Below are 19,447 nucleotides of genomic sequence, written 5' to 3'. Positions count from 1 at the left end.
ATGTCTTCTTGGCTTCATCCCTTTACCTTTCCTCCCAATATTTTGGTTCATTTGTCAGGTTTCTCCAGTAAAGTCCAGTCCCCTCTTACCCATCTTTTATAGCTCTACTTGCAGTCATCCCTACTGACAAAATCTCCATTTTCCAATCTTGTATTGGCTTAGTTCTTAGAATACTCTTGGCTACTCTATGAACATAATATTCTGTACGGCTGTTATTTTTCTCCTTAATGATCTGCATCCAAAATCCCATACTCTCCCAAGTATGCAACCAAGTCCAGAAGGATTAGGATCTTTGCTCTGAAGTGTTTGCATTTCTTGAACTTCCCACTTGCTTCACCATCATCCCCTTCCACTCTGAATTATAATCTCCTGCTTGTGTTACGTTTAAGAGGCTTAAATGTATAGCTCTAAAATATCCCTTCAAATCAGGTAAACCTAAACCACCTTGTTCTATATCTCTATACCTTTTGAGAAAAACCTTTCTAAAAAGCATTCTCATAAACCAAAACAGCAAGAAGTGCCATAAGTCAGGCTTATATATTTCCTTGAATGGGTTATGTTAGTAATTATATACTGACAAGGCCAAATAAGAAACATTTCAGTTATTTGTCAGACTTGATTAGTTCTGACAGCATTCTTTAGATTCTTAATAACAGATGCTTTGCAAACAGATCACAGAATTTACTGGTTTAAGAAAGAAAAAAAAATCAAACTTACAGACGTACGAAGATCTAGCAAGTTATTAGCACAGCCTCCAAAAACAATTACTTCACCTTCTTCACTTGCACAGGCTGCATGCCAAAGTCTGAAAATAAGAATATTGTTGTAATGTTCAAAATGTTACCTAAACATATGGCAGACAAACCAACCAATCAGTCATAAAATAAACCAATATTAAGCTTATTAACTCATACCACACATATTCTACAGCAACGTAACTTGTGCAGGAAGGACACCCTAGACATAACTACTATAACTATACCAGTGAAAAATAAAACGGAAAAAAGAACTTTGGTTATGCCACCATTTAAAATCAGAATTTTAGTTATTCACTGTTTTGGAAAACACGTTTCAGAAGAGACTATGTTATCCATGGCTCCCCCTAAGCCAGAGAAGGGGCAGATATCCATAAATGACATGAGACTGGAAGTCTGCAATTAAGCAAGGAAAGGAAAGGCCAGGTCCCAAGGGATAAAGGCAGAGGATAGGAAATGTCAGCACTCATTCCCAGCAGACTAGGTAAAGTGAACATACAGACTTAGCAAAGTTAATTTTCTAGTACAGTAATTCACTTCACCCACAACTACAATGTGAGCAAGAAAGTTCAGCTATGGCAAGAAGGACCTGTCCAACATTATTACACAGAGAAATCTGTTTTTTTAAACAAACATCTTTATTAAATTATCAAATGTGACATATGCAATCTTACTTTTATTTAAATGAAAACAAACAAAATGACACCACTTTAGTTGCAAACATTATACATCATAGACACCATTTAAACAGCTGTAGTTGCAAACATTATATGTCACTTATAATCTATCTAGTCATTGTCAGTTAATCATTATATGGTTCATTCAAATCCTGCCTCTTAAATCTTGTTCCTTCTCTGCATATATTGTTCCCACAATTCTTATTTTTTTCCTATGTAGCTGGCTCTTCCCCTTTCCAAAGGTCCCAATTCCAGTTATTTTGTCTCTATTACTATATTTACTACTTCTAGGAAAGTTGTTCTAGACTTTGATTTTCATTTTCTATAATTGCTTTTTGGCAGCCACCAATTCAGATTATGTGTCATAACTCAATAAAATCATCTCCCCAGTCAATCCAATCCACTCACCTAGCATTGCTGACACAGCGGTCTGCAGGGAATCCCTAAACTCTGCCAGCTCATTACACTCCCAAAAAAATATGTTCCCAGCCACCTCTCTCTTACTCATCACATCTCCAACATTTGCTATCCACCTGAGGAAAAATCCTTTAGAATCTTCTTGGGGTATAAAAATATCTACGTAAACACTTCCAGGCATTATTGCCTATACACTGATATCAATTTTTGATAGGGAAGGCAATCTCTAACCTGCAGTCCAAATAAATTATTGGCCTCTTCCCATTCTACTACCTTTCTCTTTCTAGTTATTTGCTCCCCATACCTTGGTTCCTTTCGCAGTTTTCTCCAATAAATTTCAGCCCCCTCTTGCCTATTATCTGTATCCCTAACCACAGTCATCCCAATCATCAGCATCTCTTTTCTGCATTCTCATGTTGGTTTAGATTTTAGAATACTCCTTGCTATTTTATGACTATAATATTCTGTATGATTTTTGTTGCTATCCTTAAGAGTCTACATCCAAAATCCCAATCTGTCCTTATTTCTTGAATTTCCTCTCTGTATCATCATAATTCCTTTCCACTTTGAATTATAGTTTGCTGCTTGTGCTATGTATATGAGCCTTAACTATGTTGCTCTATGTACACCCTCAAATTGGTTAATCCTATTCTGCCTTGTGCTATTGGAAGACTTAGCTTATCTCACTTGACCCTTGCTGTCTGTCCTTCCTAGACAAAATCCTTCAACTCATTTTAATTGTGATCCATAGCTTCTACTCTGGTGGATAAAAATATGCCTGACCTGTGTATAAGACTAAAGGGACTAAAAACATTTTAATTATCTGTACCTTAGTATCCATATCACAAAGCTTCCAGTTTCTCAATTTTTGTTTAGTCTCTTACCACATACCCTTAAGTTGCCACAACAGTCATTTCTAATCCATACTCCTAAATACTTCATTTTATCATGTCCCCACAAATATGGATATTGTTAGACCAACTTGTGTGGGTACATAATTTACTGGTATTGCCTTTGTTATGACTTAATTATTTTGTATCTTGAGAAGTTTTGAAATGGTCTTAAAATGTTCCATTACACTGTAATGTCCCTTTCTGGTTTTGTCATGTATAAAATAATATCAACTGCAAATAGAGCCAGCTTTTCTGGACTACCATACCAATTATATCCTTGAATTTCCGAGTCCCTTATTTTCTTTGTCAATGGTTCTAAATATTATGCAAAAACAAAGGGGAAAGTGGATAACCCTGCCTGATTCCTCTACTCAAGCAGAAGTTATCAAAGACCTCACCCACTTTAATTTTCACCTCCGATCTCTCATATATACTCCTAATCAACCTTATAACTGTATCAGGGAAAGAAAATGCTTCCATTGCCCTGCTCAAGAAGTTCCAGTCTACTCTGTCAAATGCTTTCTTTGCATCAAGACCAACCGATAGAGGTGGTATTTTCTTACATTCTTCTTCCCTCTGGATCATAAATGTTCTGTTAATACTACCAAATGTTTGCCTCTCCTTCACAAAACCACACTCATCCATATATATCAATTTTGGTATCACTTTGGCCATTCTTTTAGCCATTGTAGACAAACACTTTATACTCACGGTTTAGTACTGAAAAGGGCCTGTATGAATCTAGATCTGATGGATCTTTGCCATCTCTAGGTATTACCATTACCACCGCTTTATTCCAGGATGCAGGTACTTCTTCCTCTTAAGATACTGTTAAATAAAACCTTCCAGATCTTCATTTTTTTCCCTCCTAGCTTCCAAACTTCCACAGGAATACCATCTCTTCCTGGGGGCTTTCCTGGAGCTTGGTTATACACAGCCATTTTTATCTCATCTCTTCCTATCCGGTTAGTAATTAAGCGTCATCTACCTCTAATTCTTCCACAAACATTTCCATTTGTATCTTTTCTTGATTTCCATATTTCTCTGCTTTATACAAACTTTCATAAAACTTCCAAAATATTTTGAATACTTCTATAGGTTCTCTTATCTTCCTTGTTATAGGGTCCCTAAGCTTGATGACAGCCCTTTCCACTTTCTGTTGCCTGATTTGTTGTGCTAAACGTTTTTGTACTCTACAATTATCAAAAAAACAGTTGCTTAACAGCACTCTTTCTAAACTCGTGCATATTATCCAGGTAATCCCTTATTTTCTGTTTAGTATTCTGCAGTTGCTCCTTTTCTTGTTCTGAGAAATTCCCGCTATTTTGCAATACTTTAACATGTCAGTCCCTCTGAATAGTTCTTGTTACTTCCTAACAATATCTTCCTTTCTTTTAGTTCCACCTTGGTTTTAAACTCCACTTTAATTTTATCCCACTCCCTAGCTATATTTTTCAGAAAAAAAATCTGTATCGTCTAGTAGCTCCTGAATTAATTCTAAAACCCATTCCTTAAATCCCTCTCTTTTCAACTGATAGGTAGGAAAGCACCAGTGTCTCATTTTTATTTTTTTACCTTGTGTTTTTATTTTAGTTACTATTGGTGCATGATCTGAAATAGTTACTGGGTGTATTTCAAGACCTTCAATTAAATGCACATGTTCCTGTCAGATATAAAACCTATATAGCCTAGCCCAGTTATTGTATCTTGGTGAATAATATGTAAATTCACTCCAAACTCTTAGTACTGAATTCACAACTTCCAAACATTTTCATAAGACTCCAGCTATAAGTAATATTCCTTGTTGAAAGCTGATTATTTCTCCCAGAATTTTCTTAAGCTCCATTATAGCAGTTTTAGGTGGAATGGAAATATATGCTAGTACAATCCTCATCCGTCCTAGCCTGTAGCTCCTTAGTACTACATATCTTTCATTATTACCTTTTTTCCCTCTTCTATCACTATTGGACCTTCTCTTACAATTAACAAAATTACTCCCGTTTTCCTTTGGCCTAAATATTTTGCTGAATAACCATCCTGAAACCTTTCTTTATCAAATTCACATGTTGAGTTCTTTCCAGGTGTGTCTCCTGTAGCATAGCTATTTGCACTCTACATTTTTAATATAGTTCACTACACTTTTTTATATTTATCTTTAAAACCATCCAGATTTAAAATCATTACAAAAAGCATAATTTTCTTATACAGTTATTACCACCTTTTATGTAGAACTGCTTTTTTTGTTAAATATCTAGTTCCAATGTTTATGTTACATGCCTATATTGTTCAGCAGGTTGGTCTTTTATACAGCTGTTTCTTGTCATATCAATTTGTATCTATGCCACATCTTACATAACTTTTTGCTTTTTTGAATGCTTTCAAACAGAATTTTTTGCTTCCTAATAAAAACAAAAGTTCTAAGTTGATATCCATAAAGACGGGCTAGAGTTAACCAAAAAGAAAAGTTAGCCATGCTAAGATGCATGGTACAGCCTGTGCTATTATTAAATGCGATTTGATTTTTTTCTATCTTTATAGCTCTCCCAGCTGAGAAAATACTTGAATGATTTCCGAAAACACTTTCTTTAAGCCATTTCTCTTTTTCAGATTGTCTTCTAGTGACATGCAAACCAGACACAAAACTGCTAACGGTACCTTGTTTTCCAGAAAAAAAGCTTTATAATAGTAAATATTCTTTTTCATGTACATGCTTTGTAATAAACTTGTTACTGGATGATGTCTAGAGTCTTAACTCAGTCATTTCCCTATGCAAGCATGGGAAAAAGCACACTGATTTTTCTTTTGTCATACTCTCTTAACCATGCCCTTCCTCTCTCCCCAACTCTCTCTTTTCCATTGCAGTGCCTACATTTCTTAAAACTGAATAAAGAAAGAGACAGAAGGGAGGAAAAGAAAAAAACACACGTTTATGTATTAGTATCCCTACTGCATTTAAAAAAACACAGAAATCTGTTGAGTTAATTATCTGTAAATTACAAAGCAGCTTATGTGCAAGAAGATACACTGCACATGTGGGATAGTAAGAATATTTAGATACATTTTATGAAGTGAATGTGTGTTAAGATTTACAAGATTCCCAGTTGTGAGGACTTCTGACAGGTACAGTTAATTTCAGACCTGGCAGGGTAAAGATCAAGCCCCTGTGGTCAAAGGATGTTGTCCTCCTTGGGGTGGGAGTGGTGTTAGCTGCTTCAGTGAGATGCCAAATATGGAGCTTTGTGAGATAATAATAATACAATACAAAGTGAAGATAATGAGTTTTTGTCCACATTTTTGCAACCTACCCCATGTCTGCTTTACCATGTCAGGTTTAGTCAGGTTTTGATTACTTTGTCAATTTATAAAGTTACTGTTACAGTTACTATAAAATGAGGAAAGTCATCTGAATGCTATTTTCTTGTGGAGATGTTATGCTGCTGATAGGATGACAGTATTATTTTTCCAGCTCACCACTGCTTGCAGAGTTCTCACAAAATTTGCAGGTGATTAAATATAGCTAGTTAGTGGCTGGGGCTGCAAAGCAGTACAATGGTTTTACGTATCAGCATGTCTTGGGGAATGTAACTGCTTGGAGGAGCAGTTGTGGCCATTTTCTGGGTTCTTCTGTTTAGATTTATAGTCATGCTGGCCATGCACAGCAGCACATTTGCCATAATGTCACACAACATCATTGGGAAAACCCCCCATCTTGTATGTTGGGGTTGGGGGTTGGTATAATGGTTAAAGTGTTAACCCCACACACAAAGTGCAGGGGTTGATTCTCTCTTTGGATGGAAAAGTGGCTAGGCTTATAATGGCCCACAACGGCAGCTAGCCTAGTACTTACCTTTGAACCTATGTACTAAATAAAAAAAAACAAAAAAAACACTGAAGGAGAGGCATTCCAATAGCCACAGCTGCACAGAATATGCTGGCCAACAACAGAAATATGGAGGTAAGCTGCAAGCATAGGGATGGAAGGAAAGGAAAGCACTAAGCAGCACTCTCCAAAGCAGAGGAAGAACAAAACCTTTAGCACTGAAGTTTTGGGTTACAACAGCGACTGAGCTTCATGATACAAACCAATGTACTTTTAAGATGGTCACTATATAGGGGTGTGGCCAGCTTGTGAACTGAGTGGCAGCATCTTTCTTTAGCTCTGTCCTTAAAATCTATTTCAGATAGGAAAAATGAAAAAAATGTTGATTGTGGGCAATTCAACTTTGCTGGAATATCACAATTAATGGTATAAGAAGTTTACATTAAAAATTATTGCATTTTCTACTATTCCTGCCAAAAATCTGAAGAGAAAGAAGCATCAGGACCAGAGAAAAAAATGAGCTTCACAAAAAATACTATGTCTGACCAAACAATGAAGAAAGACTTACAATCAGTATTAACAACTATGCAGGACTTGTTAATGAAATTTGATAAAATGAATAAAAAACTGGATACTTTTGAAGAGAATAGTAAAAAGCACATCCAACAACTACAGGAAATGCAAAGCAACAGAACTTGATGATAGAAAATATAGAAGAAACATTAACTGATTTAGAAAATAGAATTTCTGACTATAAAAAACATAGTGACACACTAAATAGACAAAATATTGTACTAATGGATAAAACTGATGATCATCTAGAAAATAGATCCAGCCACAATAATCTCTGGATATATGGAATACCAGAAGGAACTGAGGGCAGTAATATGGTGAACTTTCTTAATACATGGCTTCCAGACATTTTAAAGCTACGGGATTGAGAGAGCTCACAGATTCTTGAAGCCAGTCTCAGCATCAAACAAACAATCCCAGGTCAGAGTCAAGCTCTTTTCATCTCAAGATAAAGAAACTGTATTAAAACCTGCCTGGTCTAATTCCCCGATCAATCTTGGAAAGCACATAATCCGGTTTGATAATGATTATTCATTTAGGGTGATGGCCAAAAGAAAAGAGAGTTTCCCCACTAATAAAAGAACTTAAAAAAAGGCAACTCGAAGTACATCTGCTTTTTCCAGCAAGAATTAAAATTTTCTTCAGGTGATGGCCCAAAAATATTTGACTCAAAAGAAATGGCAATGACTCCTCTATCAACTAATAAAGTCTTAGACAAGACAGAAGAAATGGATTGGAGTTCTTTTGGTTTGAAATGCCATGCTAAGAAAAATGAATGAAAAACAAATGACAAGAAGAAGCTGAGAGACAAATAAAGATGTTTAAATAAATATTAGAGTAGAAGTACTCATTCAATGTTCACTTCAAATTCAAATCTAGATCAAGCATCACTAACTTGTCATGTCTTAACATACGAAATAGGGAATTACCATACATGCTTTCAGGCTTTACTAGTTATACTGATTTTGACTCTGGTATGAATGACAATGTAAATACTAATGCAGTAGTAAACATTTAAAATAAGACAAATATCAAAGAACTGCCTGGTACTTTTCTCTTAAACCCCTACCAGTTCACGCTGCTGTATTTTGCCGGTATTTCAGTAATGGATACAAGTTTCTGTGTGACAACTACATCTGTACAACTGGCAAACAAGTTTCTATCGTTATGTTACCTATACAGTACAGTTTTGTCATTGCAGAAATAGCTGAAGTCCACCATTAAACTCCTACCAGTTGCCAGAGGTTTCCTTCACCCATATTTTACCCAGAAACAAGTTACCTTTCTTACCTTGTATATAAAAGTACCGTACTGTCATTGCAGAAATAGCTGAAGTTCACCAATAAGGTTTTATGTAGGCATATTTCACACATACATGTTCCCACTTTTTCTTTGGGTTCCTGTTCATGCTTGTGTTTACACCCATTAAGCACGTGAAAGAGTAGTCAAAGCTGTGGTTTTCTGTCATGTAGTCACAGCTGTGAATATTATGACTGCCATGGATGTTGCGCTGTGGGATTTGTCAAGAGATGAAGATGAATGAGAAAATACTGTTGAAACACAGTAGCGCGAAGACGTGGTAGGGGTTTAACAGAAAAGTAGCAACTGCTTTAATATCTAGAACAAGTATTACCAATTGGCCATGTCTTAACATATGAAAGATGAAATTAACATACATGCTTTCAGGCTTTAATAGTTGATAACACAATGCTATACTGCTGACTCTGGTATGAATGATTTAGGAAATATAAAATTATATAACTTTAAAAACTAAAAGTTTATGCTTTGTTTCTTTGTAAACTGTGAACTAATAGCTAAAAGAGTGCTGTTAATATTAAAAATGTTGTTTGGAGCACTTTTCTGTGGTGCAGTGGGTGCTGGTAGTCTTTTAAAATGAATTAGAAGAAACTGAAAGCAAAAAACAGCTCTCTAAACTCATGGCCCATTCTAGAATGACTAAAAGCTTCCCTTACAGTTTTCTATTTTCCCTCCGAAGCTACATGCTGGTAAAATGCGTCTTTAATCCATCTTGTGGTAATATAATAATAAAAAAATATATATATAGGATACAATGAAAGCATATTTATATGGGAAGGCAGTAGCCTGGTATAAAAATAAACAAAAGCTTTGTAATAAGGAACTGGCAGAACTGCAAACTAAAATAGAGAAAAAGAAATTAGATATTCATAAAGGCAACTTAACTTCCGAAAAAGAATTAGAAGACCTCAACAAAAAATGCTTAGAGATACTGAACCATCAAACAATGATTAATCTAGAGAAGGTCAAATTATGTGCTTACTCTATGAATCCAAAAAATCAAAGTAGAATAGCTAACAGGACAAAAAGAATGATAAAGGCAAATCAGATAAAAGAAATATTCAATAGACACAAAAAAGAAAAGTATCATATTTAGAAGGAATTCAAGAAGACTTTAGTTTTTTTTTTTAATAAACTCAATAGTCAAAAAATAAAGTTGAATCCTGTGAAGCACTCAGAAAATTCCTTAAGGAAAACAAAAGAGTACGACTATCAAATGGGCACAGGAAAATAATAAAGATTTTGACAGAAATTAAAGCGCAAATCAAGAAACTAAAATAAAACAAATCCCAGGTAATGATAATATGACACCACAGATGCTTAAACTACTATTTAATAATGTTTTAAATCTATTACTAAGTGTATTCACATCAGTTAAAGAAGGCAATAAATGCCCTCCTCCTTGGAAAAAGTATCACCAATTCTGAAACAAGATAAAAAAACAGATGAGTGTACCTCATACAGACCCATACGTTTACTAAATATAGATTATAAAATATTTATGACAGTTCATGCAAACAGAATAAAACAAATATTGCTGTTATTGATAGAGAACAATCAAACAGGATTCATTAAAAACAGAAATACATATGACAATAGAATTTTGTCCCTTACTGATTTCATAAATAAAAAATAAAATTAATGCCATTTGCCTAGATATTAACAGTGCATTCCATGAATTGGGAATATCTTTGGCTTGCACTGGTGGAGTATGGCCTTTAGAAAAATTTTACCTCACTAATAAGGTCTCTTTGTGATAAATCTTTGGCGTACCTAAAAATAGGATCCTGTTTTTTGGAGCCTATTACCATTACAAAAGGTACAAAACAGAGCTGTCCACTTTCTCCTTTGTTATTCACATTGGTAATAGAACCATTAGCAAGTTGCATACGTGCAATCCCAAACATTCAAGGAATCCAACTAGATACTGACTTTGATTCAACTATTTGCATTGACATTTTATTGACTTTAAAAGAAGATAATACATTAAAAGAACTATGGAAAACAAAACAGTTTAAGAAGATTTCTGGACTATCATTTAATGAAAATAAAATCAATATATGTTACTAATAAATATGGATAAAGAAGTATTAAATAAAAAATATGAATATCTAAAAATGATACAATCAAATACTTAGGAGTTAAAATTACAAATGACATAGATACAACAGTACAACTAAATTATAAAGAGATTTTAGATAACATCAAAGAACTCATACAAAATGGAATAGGCTATTTTTTTACCATGGAGGAAAGATTATAAATAATTAAAATTACTATATTCCCAAAAATTCTGTATTTTATACAAGCTTGCTCGCTACCTCCACCTAACTCATATTTAAAATAATTTGAGGGGTTAATAACGAAATTCTTATGGTACCCTAAAAAGTACAGTTTTGTACCTACCATAAATGTAGATGTCCGAGAGGTATGCATCTGCAGTCCTAACAAATGGGTTGTCCTGCCTCAGGCAGCCCCTCGGTCGGCCGGATTCCAAAGTCTGGGTCTGGCCTCGGCTGATGTCGCACTTCACCCGACGTCATAGCTGCTGTTTATTGGGTATAAAGGCATCAGCCAACGCCATCTTCCTCAGTGTTTCTTGCCCCAGATGCCAGGTGCCCTCTAGGAAGGCTAAATTTGGATAATGCAAATGGTTCCAAACAGTAGAGAGCAAACAAAATAAGCATGTATATATATACATATATACAAACAAATACACCATAATAGATTCCCCCAGCCAGCTATAAGATGGGCAAATACCCTAGGAGTACCACAGAGGGGAAGGAGGGTGGGTAATCCTGACTGCAGATGCATACCTCTCGGACATCTACATTTATGGTAGGTACAAAACTGTACTATGTCCTTCAAGGATGCATCTGCAGTCCTAACAAATGGGTAGAATACCATAGCCAAACTGGGGGTGGAGGCACTAAGATGCTTATGGTGTAGCTAAGATCCCTTGCAAAACAGCAGTTGCAAAACCTGCTCGGGATCTGGAGTATAAAGGTAGATTATAATGCTTGGCAAATGTATGCACGGAGCTCCAAGTAGCAGCTTCTAAAATGTCTTTGGTAGCCACTCGTAGGAAAGCTGTAGTAGTGGCTGTAGCTCTTGTAGAGTGAGGTCTGATGTTTTCTGGAGTTGTCTTTCCATGAAATGAGTAACAAAATCTAATGCAATTTCCTATCCATTTTGAGATTGTCTGTTTTGAAACTGCTTTTCCTTCCATTCCTGTTGCATACGCTACCAGAAGCTGGTCAGTCTTTCTGTTGGTTTTGGTTCTGTCCAGATAATAGCACAATTGCCTGTGCACATCCAATGTATGTAATAGTCTCTCCCCCCTGTTCTGTGGGTTGGGGAAGAATGTTGGCAGGTGGATTGATTGGTTCAATGATACCCTGGAGACCACTTTTGGCATAAAAGTAGGATTAGTTCTCAAGGACACTCTATCCTGATGGAAGTTAAGGAAGGGCTGTACTGCCATTAATGCCTGTAGTTCAGAAACCCTTCTTGCTGAAGTGATTGCAAGCAGGAAAGCAGTTTTCCAAGATAAGAACTGTAATTCTGCTGTTGCTGCTGGTTCGAAAGGGGGAAGTGTTAACTTTCCAGCACAAAGTTAAGGTCCCATGTAGGCAAAGGTGGCTTCCTTGGAGGCTTTACATTTTTAATTCCTCTCAGAAACTGCCTGAGTAGAGGATGAGAGAAGACTGGAGGATCCATGTTGTATTCTGCTGAAATTGCTGATGCATGAATCTTAATGGAGGAGTAAGACAGGCCATTGTGGAAAAGTTCTGCTAAGTATTCCAGGATGTTAGCTATGTTTGCTAATGATACATTTTCTCCTTTTGCTGTACTCCAAATGAGGTATCTTTTCCATTTGGCTGAATAAGTCTTCCTTGTGGAGGGTCTGCGAGCCTCCAGGATAATGTCTTTAACCCTCTGAGATAAGTCTGGGTTATTTTGCTTTATGTAATATTCCAAGCAGCTAGCTGCAGTGTTTTCAAGTTTGGATGTAGGATTTTGTAGTTGTTCTGTGTTAGCAGTAAAGGAACCAGAGGTAGAGGCCATGCGTGTGTCCGAGACATACTCCTCAGTAGTGGGTACCAATGCTGCCTCGGCCAGTCTGGAGCTATCAGGATGATCCTTGGGTGATGATCTTTGATCTTCAGTTAGCACTTTGTGCATCAAAGGAAGAGGTGGGAATGCATATGCTGTCAGGTTTTCCCAACTGAAGGATAGGGAGTCCACCTTCCAAGCAAGAGGGTGGTATGTCCTTGTGCAGAATTTCCTCAATTGGTGGTTGTGTGGGGATGCGAACAGGTCTATTTCTGGTAGTCCCCATTTCTTTGTAATGGTTTTGAAGATGTCTGGATGCAACATCCATTCGTGGGCATCCGTGGTAGTTCTGCTTAAGGTGTCTGCCAGTGCATTTTCTTTTCCTGGCACAAATTTGGCCTGGAGTTGAATGTTGTGGTTCAGAGCCACATTCCACAGGTCCATTGCCATCCGGCATAGAGGATATGAGTGTGTGCCTCCCTGTTTGTTGATATACCACATGACTGTGGTGTTGTCCGTCCTTATCAGTAAATGACCTTGTTGAAGAAAAGGTCTGAATGTCTGAAGTGCCTGTTTCACTGCCAGCATCTCTTTTTGATTGATATGCAGGCTCAGCTGGTCTTATGTCCATAGGCCTTGTATACACTTGTCCACCATGTGTGCCCCCCAGCCTAGGTCTGAGGCGTCCGTGGTGATAGTCTGGCTTGGTAGAGGTTTGTGGAAGGGCAGACCTCTGTTCAGCTGACAGGCCTGAGCCCACCACCGGAATTCTTGTTTCAGGCATAGAATTATTGGAATCTGGGCTTCTAGACTGTGCTTGTGTTGAGACCATAAATTCCTTAGGTACCATTGCAACTTCCTCATATGTAGCCTGGCATGTGGAATCAATATTATGCAGGATGCCATGTATCCGAGGGCTTGCAGGACTTTCCTTGCTGAAAGCTGGTTCTGCGTTGTTAATGCCATGAAATAGAGTGGTAGTTGCTTTTGCTTTTCTGCTGTGAGAAATGACATTTGCTTTGTTGTGTCTGCACCCAAGAATGTTATCCTTTGGGATGGTACCAGCCTTGACTTTTTCATGTTGACTGTGTATCCCAGGGCTTGCAGTAGTTGTATAACCTTTTCCAAATCTTTTGTTAATTTGGTCTTGTTGTCCGCTTGTATCAGGCAGTCGTCCAGGTATGGGTAAATTTGAATTCCCTGAAGCCTGCAATGAGCAATTACTGATGCCAGGCATTTCGTGAATACTCTGGGCGCAGTAGATAAGCCAAAGGGCAATGCTGAGAATGGATAATGCTCTGATCCTGCAAGAAATCTGAGGTATCTTCTGCAATCTGGTCGTATAGGGACGTGCAGGTATGCCTCCTTGAGATCTAGAGTCACCAGCCAAGACTCCTTGCCCAGCATGGGAAGAAGTTGCTGTAGGGTCAGCATTTTGAATTTTGGAACAATGAGATATGTGTTCAGAGCGGACAGGTCGAGAATAGGTCTCCATTGGTTTTCTTTTCTTGGAATCAGGAATAGTCTGGAGTAAAATCCTAGCCCTTGTTCCATAGACGGTACCTTTTCTATAGCTCTCATCCTTAGTAGGTGGTTGATTTGTTGTAGAGCATTTGTTTTTTGGTTTGGTGGTAGGTTTGGCATTCCTCTCTTTTTTGGTAGAGTGTGGAAGTGAAACCTGTAGCCTTTGTCTATTGTCTGTAAAATCCATTTGTCTCCTGTAATGTAATGCCAGTTTACGAAAATAAGGCAAGCTTTCCGCCTAAGGGTGCTTGCAATTGTTCCCTGGTAGGCGGTATCAGAGTCAAGTCATTGTGTCTGTCCTGTTGGAGTGGTCGCAGCTGGATCTGTGGCAGTACCTCTCTGGTTGTTGGGCTGCCACTGACGTCCCCTGTAGGCACCTCTGGATTGACTTCTGCCTCTTGGGCGCCTATTTCTGCCTCTCTGTGCTCTGGAGGTATCTGGAAAGGACCAATTCTTCGAAGGCCAGTTTCTACTAAACCTCGGAGGCTGGACCTGTAAGAAATCCTTTACTGTTTGGACAGATTTTGCTTTTTCTTCCATCTTTTTTAGCACTTGCTGTGCAGGGGAACCAAACAAACTTTGTTTCTCCATGGGAGTATCTAGAAGCTTTGACTTTACATGGTCTGGTAGGGATTGCTCTTTTAACCAGGCATGCCTTCTAATCACTGTTCCAGTCATAGCTGATCTAAAGTAAGCCTCCAGTGCATCATAGCCGCATTTTAAGGAATGATTACTGACCTGCTGAGTGTTATGTACCAAATCCTGAAGGGACTTACGGTCTATAGGTTCAGGAGAGGACAGTTTTTTATTTAGCTGGTCTAACAAAAATTCCTGATACTGAATCATGTGGAATTGACAGTTTAAGGCCCTAGCCGAAAGAGTAGCAGAAGTATAAACTTTTTACCCCATCTCTAATGCTCTAGATTCTCTTTCAGAGGGGAGGGTTTTTTGGCAGAGGCAGCTGCTACAGCTTTGGGGCCCTGTGAAATGGTTTCAGGATCTGCAATAGGAGCCTTATACAAGTGAAAGTGTGTGTCCGGGACCCGGTAATATCTGTCGGGCTTGGCAGGGGCCGGGGGAATAGAGTCAGGGGCAGTACAAGCATCATTATAAGCATCATCAACAACTGTGAGTACTGGAGGAATGGCTAAAGGCCTATGCTGTGGTAAATGTAAAAAGGTCCTAAGCCTTTTTCTTGAATCTGAAAAATCCTGGCCCTGCCATTGAAAATGCTCTCCCATAGCATGTAAAGTTTCCCCAAAAGAAAATTCCTCTGGAGGAGAGGCAGAAGGAATGGAGTCTTCTGCATCGGAATCCTCATAAGGAGAATATGGGCCTTCTGGAGGACCTGTGTTGTCTGAATCATCCGAGGAGTAGTCTGTAGAAACAGGATCCGGGGGCTCTGCTCTAGGCCTCTTCTCTGGAGGGGGTTGAGAGGCCCTGTCTGGGTGAGGTTGGGAACCCCTGATCAAAGAAATGAGATCCTCAGCCAAGCTGAGCATTTGGGAACTGGAGGTAGGCCTGTGTGAGGGGGTTTTAGCAGGCAAGGCCTTAGAAGCTTTAGCTGCTTTAGCCCTAGAAAAAGCCTTGATAGACATAGATGCAGGGGGCCTAGCAGCTCCACGTGCAGGAGTAGAAATGTCTAAAGGAATAGTATCAGATAAATCCTGGGAGCCTGCTACAGCAGGGGTAAGTTCAGTAGCGAATTCAGCCATGCTGTGTGAGGCCTCGGCTATCGGAGGCAAGCTTTCGGCCGAAGGAAGAATAGAGGACTCTGTTTCGGCCGAAACTGAGACACTCGCGGTTGGCTTAACAGTGGTTTCGGCCGAAACCGCGGACCGCGAGTGTCGGTCCTTTTCCTTACGCTTTTTAGCTAATTGTGAAGTCGGAGTCTCCGACGGCATTTTGTAAGCAAAAGCGGGACCAAAAAACTCCTCTGCAAACTCCGACTGACATCTAAGTGTCCGTCGGTTGAAGGAAGCACAGGCTAGACAAGCTGATACGTCGTGGTCTGGGCCTAAGCAAGGAAGGCAGTAAGAGTGGAAATCCTTATGAGGTATTTGTTTCCCACAAGTTAAACAATTATTTACTTTTTCTGACATCGGCTGAGGCAAGAAAGAGTCCCCAACGGGGTACTTAGCTTTTTAGAAGTCTTCGGTAGTAGTAATCTCTGGAACTGACCGACCGGCACTTGCGAACAGCTTCTGCTTCGGGCACCGCGCAGCAAGAAAGACTGAGGAAGATGGCGTCGGCTGATGCCTTTATACCCAATAAACAGCAGCTATGACGTCGGGTGAAGTGCGACATCAGCCGAGGCCAGACCCAGACTTTGGAATCCAGCCGACCGAGGGGCTGCCTGAGGCAGGACAACCCATTTGTTAGGACTGCAGATGCATCCTTGAAGGACATCACCTAGAGTTGCCCTAAGACATCATTTTGACAAATGGGAAAAGGGTGGAATAGGCTTACCAGATTTGTAAGGATTTAGACAATAGTCAGCTTTAAAAACAGTTTCTTTATGGTCTAACAAAGAATATACTTCCAAATAGAAACTAGTACATGAAGTTAAAAACCACTCATGATACAATAAATAAACATATGGAAATAGTACTGAATAGCTTACTTTTGTTATTGAAGGAATATATGGCAACAGCGAAACACAACAATATAAATTCTAAGTATATTATCAATACCCTAAAGACTTTTATACACTTTGCACACACAAATCTGGATATAAAAGCATGGTCTTTTTTCATATTCCCAACAGCATATACACAAAATAATATCATAACTCAGGACTCAGTAGCAGCTAAAACACTTAGTAAGAAAGATCTAATTTATTGGCATCAGTTGATAAACACTAATAAAGTACTAACGATACAGCAAATTATAAGTGAGTTCAACCTTGAAAATAATATGTGGTTAACATTGCAGGGATTACGATGAACAGTTTTAAACCAACAGGTAATAATGCAGAAGTTTGTTAGGGAAAAAGTTCCTAAGTTCATAGAGCAGTTAATAACGCTGACGGAATTTCCCACAAATGGGAAAGGAATTTTATCAATATTGTACAAATTAGTTAAAGAAACAAGAAGTTATGTACTCACCATAACGTTCAATGTATGTAGTCCATCTCACCTCAACATTCTTACCCGTGGGTTCGGAGTCGAATATCGGCTCCGACTCGGCCAAACTTTTCTAGCTCGAAGTCTTCTATTGGCTGGACTAAGGAGGTATCCCATGCTGCACTGCTCTCTATCCCCAGATCTAGTTTGCTGCGAACACCGCACTCATACTTCATGCATAACAAAATCCCAACAAGAGGAATAAACTAAAGGTGAAGGGAACTCTAAAAACCAAGCCTAACCTCCAGATCCTCCAGGAAGGGGGAAGGTGGGAGGGTAAGTAAGAATGTGAGGTGAGATGGACTACATACATCGAACATTATGGTGAGTACATAACTTCTTGATGTCATGTAGTCCAATCTAGTCTACATTCTTACCCGTGGGACAGCGTCCCCAGCACCTACATCCTGGGAGGCTCAAAGGAAGATACTCCTGAGTACTGTGGAACCAAAGGAAGACCTGCCCCTAGATACCACGTCCAGTTTGTAATAAGTAACAAAGGTGTGAGGAGATGCCCAGGTAGCTGCAGCACAAATATCATCCATCTACAATCTGGCGTGGTAGGCTGTAGATGCTGATACAGCCATAGTAGAGTGAGCCTCGACTGGAAACGGTAGGTCTTTCCCCCCTGAAGAATAAATGAAAGAAATACAATTTGATATCCATCTGGATAGGGTGATCTTGGAGACAGGGGACCCAATTCTGATTTCTGAAAAGGAGACAAACAACTGATCAGATTTTCGGCGATCTTTGGTCCTGTGCAGATAGAATCGTAACTGTCTGTGTACATCTAGTTGATGAAATTTAAATTCTGCCTTGTTTGAAAAATGGGGAAAAAACACAGGCAACTCAATAGATTGATTGAGATTAGATATGGATGCCACTTTAGGAAGAAAAGAAGGGTTTGGTCTAAGAGACACCCTGTCTTTATGAAAGATCAAGTATGGAGGTTTGATAGAAAGAGCCTGAATTTCTGAAATGCATCTGGCTGATGTGATTGTCTATTAAGAAGGCCATTTTCCAGGTCAAGAATTTCAAGGCACAGGTAGCAGCAGGTTCAAATGGTGGTGAAGTAAAGGCTTGCAAAACAAAATTTAGATCCCAGGGCATAATAGGAGGGCGAAGTAACAGAGTGCCCTTCAGGAAAGCCTTACAGAGTCTGTGGGCCATCAGACTAGGCTCATTAGCAATATGAAAATTAGAAATCACTGCCAATTGAACTTTAATGGTAGCGGACGCTGAGCCCTGCTGGAAAAGCATAGACAAGAACTCCAAGACGGAAGCAATTGGAGCTGTGTAAGGGTCAGTTCCCTGGGCAAGAGCCCAAATAGAAAATCTTTTCCATTTGCTGAAATAAATTCTCCTTGTAGAGGACTTATGAGAGGACGATAAAATGTGAACCACCTCAGGTGAAAAATGATGAAGCCTAACAAGCGACGGAATTGGAGAAGCCAGGCTGTCAACCTGAGGGTCCGCAGAGGGGGGTGGAACTGTCCCGACATGTGTGTCAGTATGTCTGGTACTGGGTCCAGAGTCCAAGGAGGGTCCACCATGTATGGATGGAGAAAGGGGAGGCCAGTGTGGGGCAATCAGGATCATTCTGCTTCCCAAGGATTGCACTTTCTGAATCACTCTTGATAGCAAGGGAAACGGAGGGAAAGCATAGAGCAGACCGGAGGGCCAATCGTGGACTAGAGCGTCCCTGGGTGACTCCCCCTGTGGGGGGATCAGCGAGAAATAGCTGCTGCATTTGGCATTGAGGGGGCTGGCAAAAAGATCACAGCAAGGCTGACCCCATCTGCTGAAGATTCGTTCTGCAACCAGACGATTCAGGGACCACTCGTAAGGCATCAGAATAGCTCTGCTTAGCCTGTCTGCTATCACGTTGGACTTCCCCAGAATGTGCGTTGCCTCCAGGAACCGATGGGAAGAAACTGCCCACTACCACACTTGCATGGCCTCTCTGCACAGGGGGTATGATCTGATTCCTCCTTGCTTGTTCAGATACCTCACAATGGACATGTTGTCCGAGTGTACTGCAATAGTCCTGAGAGGAAGAAAGCTCTGAAGTGCCCGCAACGCAAGTAACTCCGCTCTCATCTCTATGACGTTGATGTGCAGATGTATCTCATGATCTTACCACGTGCCTTGGACTGTCCTGCCAAGATAATGCCCCCCACACCATCTGGGAGGCATCCGTGGTCACTGTGGCAACATGGGGTGAATGAACGAAGGGTTTCCCCCTGTCCAGATTGTTGGTGCAAAGCCACCATCTGAGATCCTGTTTGCA

The 19,447-nt window shown here is 39.4% G+C and overlaps 1 protein-coding gene across 1 annotated transcript in view; it reads right to left on the bottom strand.

The window, feature by feature from the left end:
• The window catches only part of LOC122803872 (kelch domain-containing protein 2-like), a 599,698-nt gene that overhangs the window by 87,692 nt on the left and 492,559 nt on the right, over window positions 1–19,447 (bottom strand). Inside the window, exon 9 of the mRNA XM_044073552.1 lies at window positions 718–805. Coding sequence (XP_043929487.1) covers window positions 718–805 — 88 coding nt within the window. The remainder of the gene's footprint in view (window positions 1–717; window positions 806–19,447) is intronic.

The sequence above is a fragment of the Protopterus annectens genome, chromosome 6.part0, assembly GCF_019279795.1.
Source record: "Protopterus annectens isolate FY-2018-M chromosome 6.part0, PAN1.0, whole genome shotgun sequence".
In the NCBI taxonomy this organism is placed as follows: Eukaryota; Metazoa; Chordata; order Ceratodontiformes; family Protopteridae; genus Protopterus; species Protopterus annectens.
This window is presented reverse-complemented; position numbering and strand designations above follow the sequence as displayed.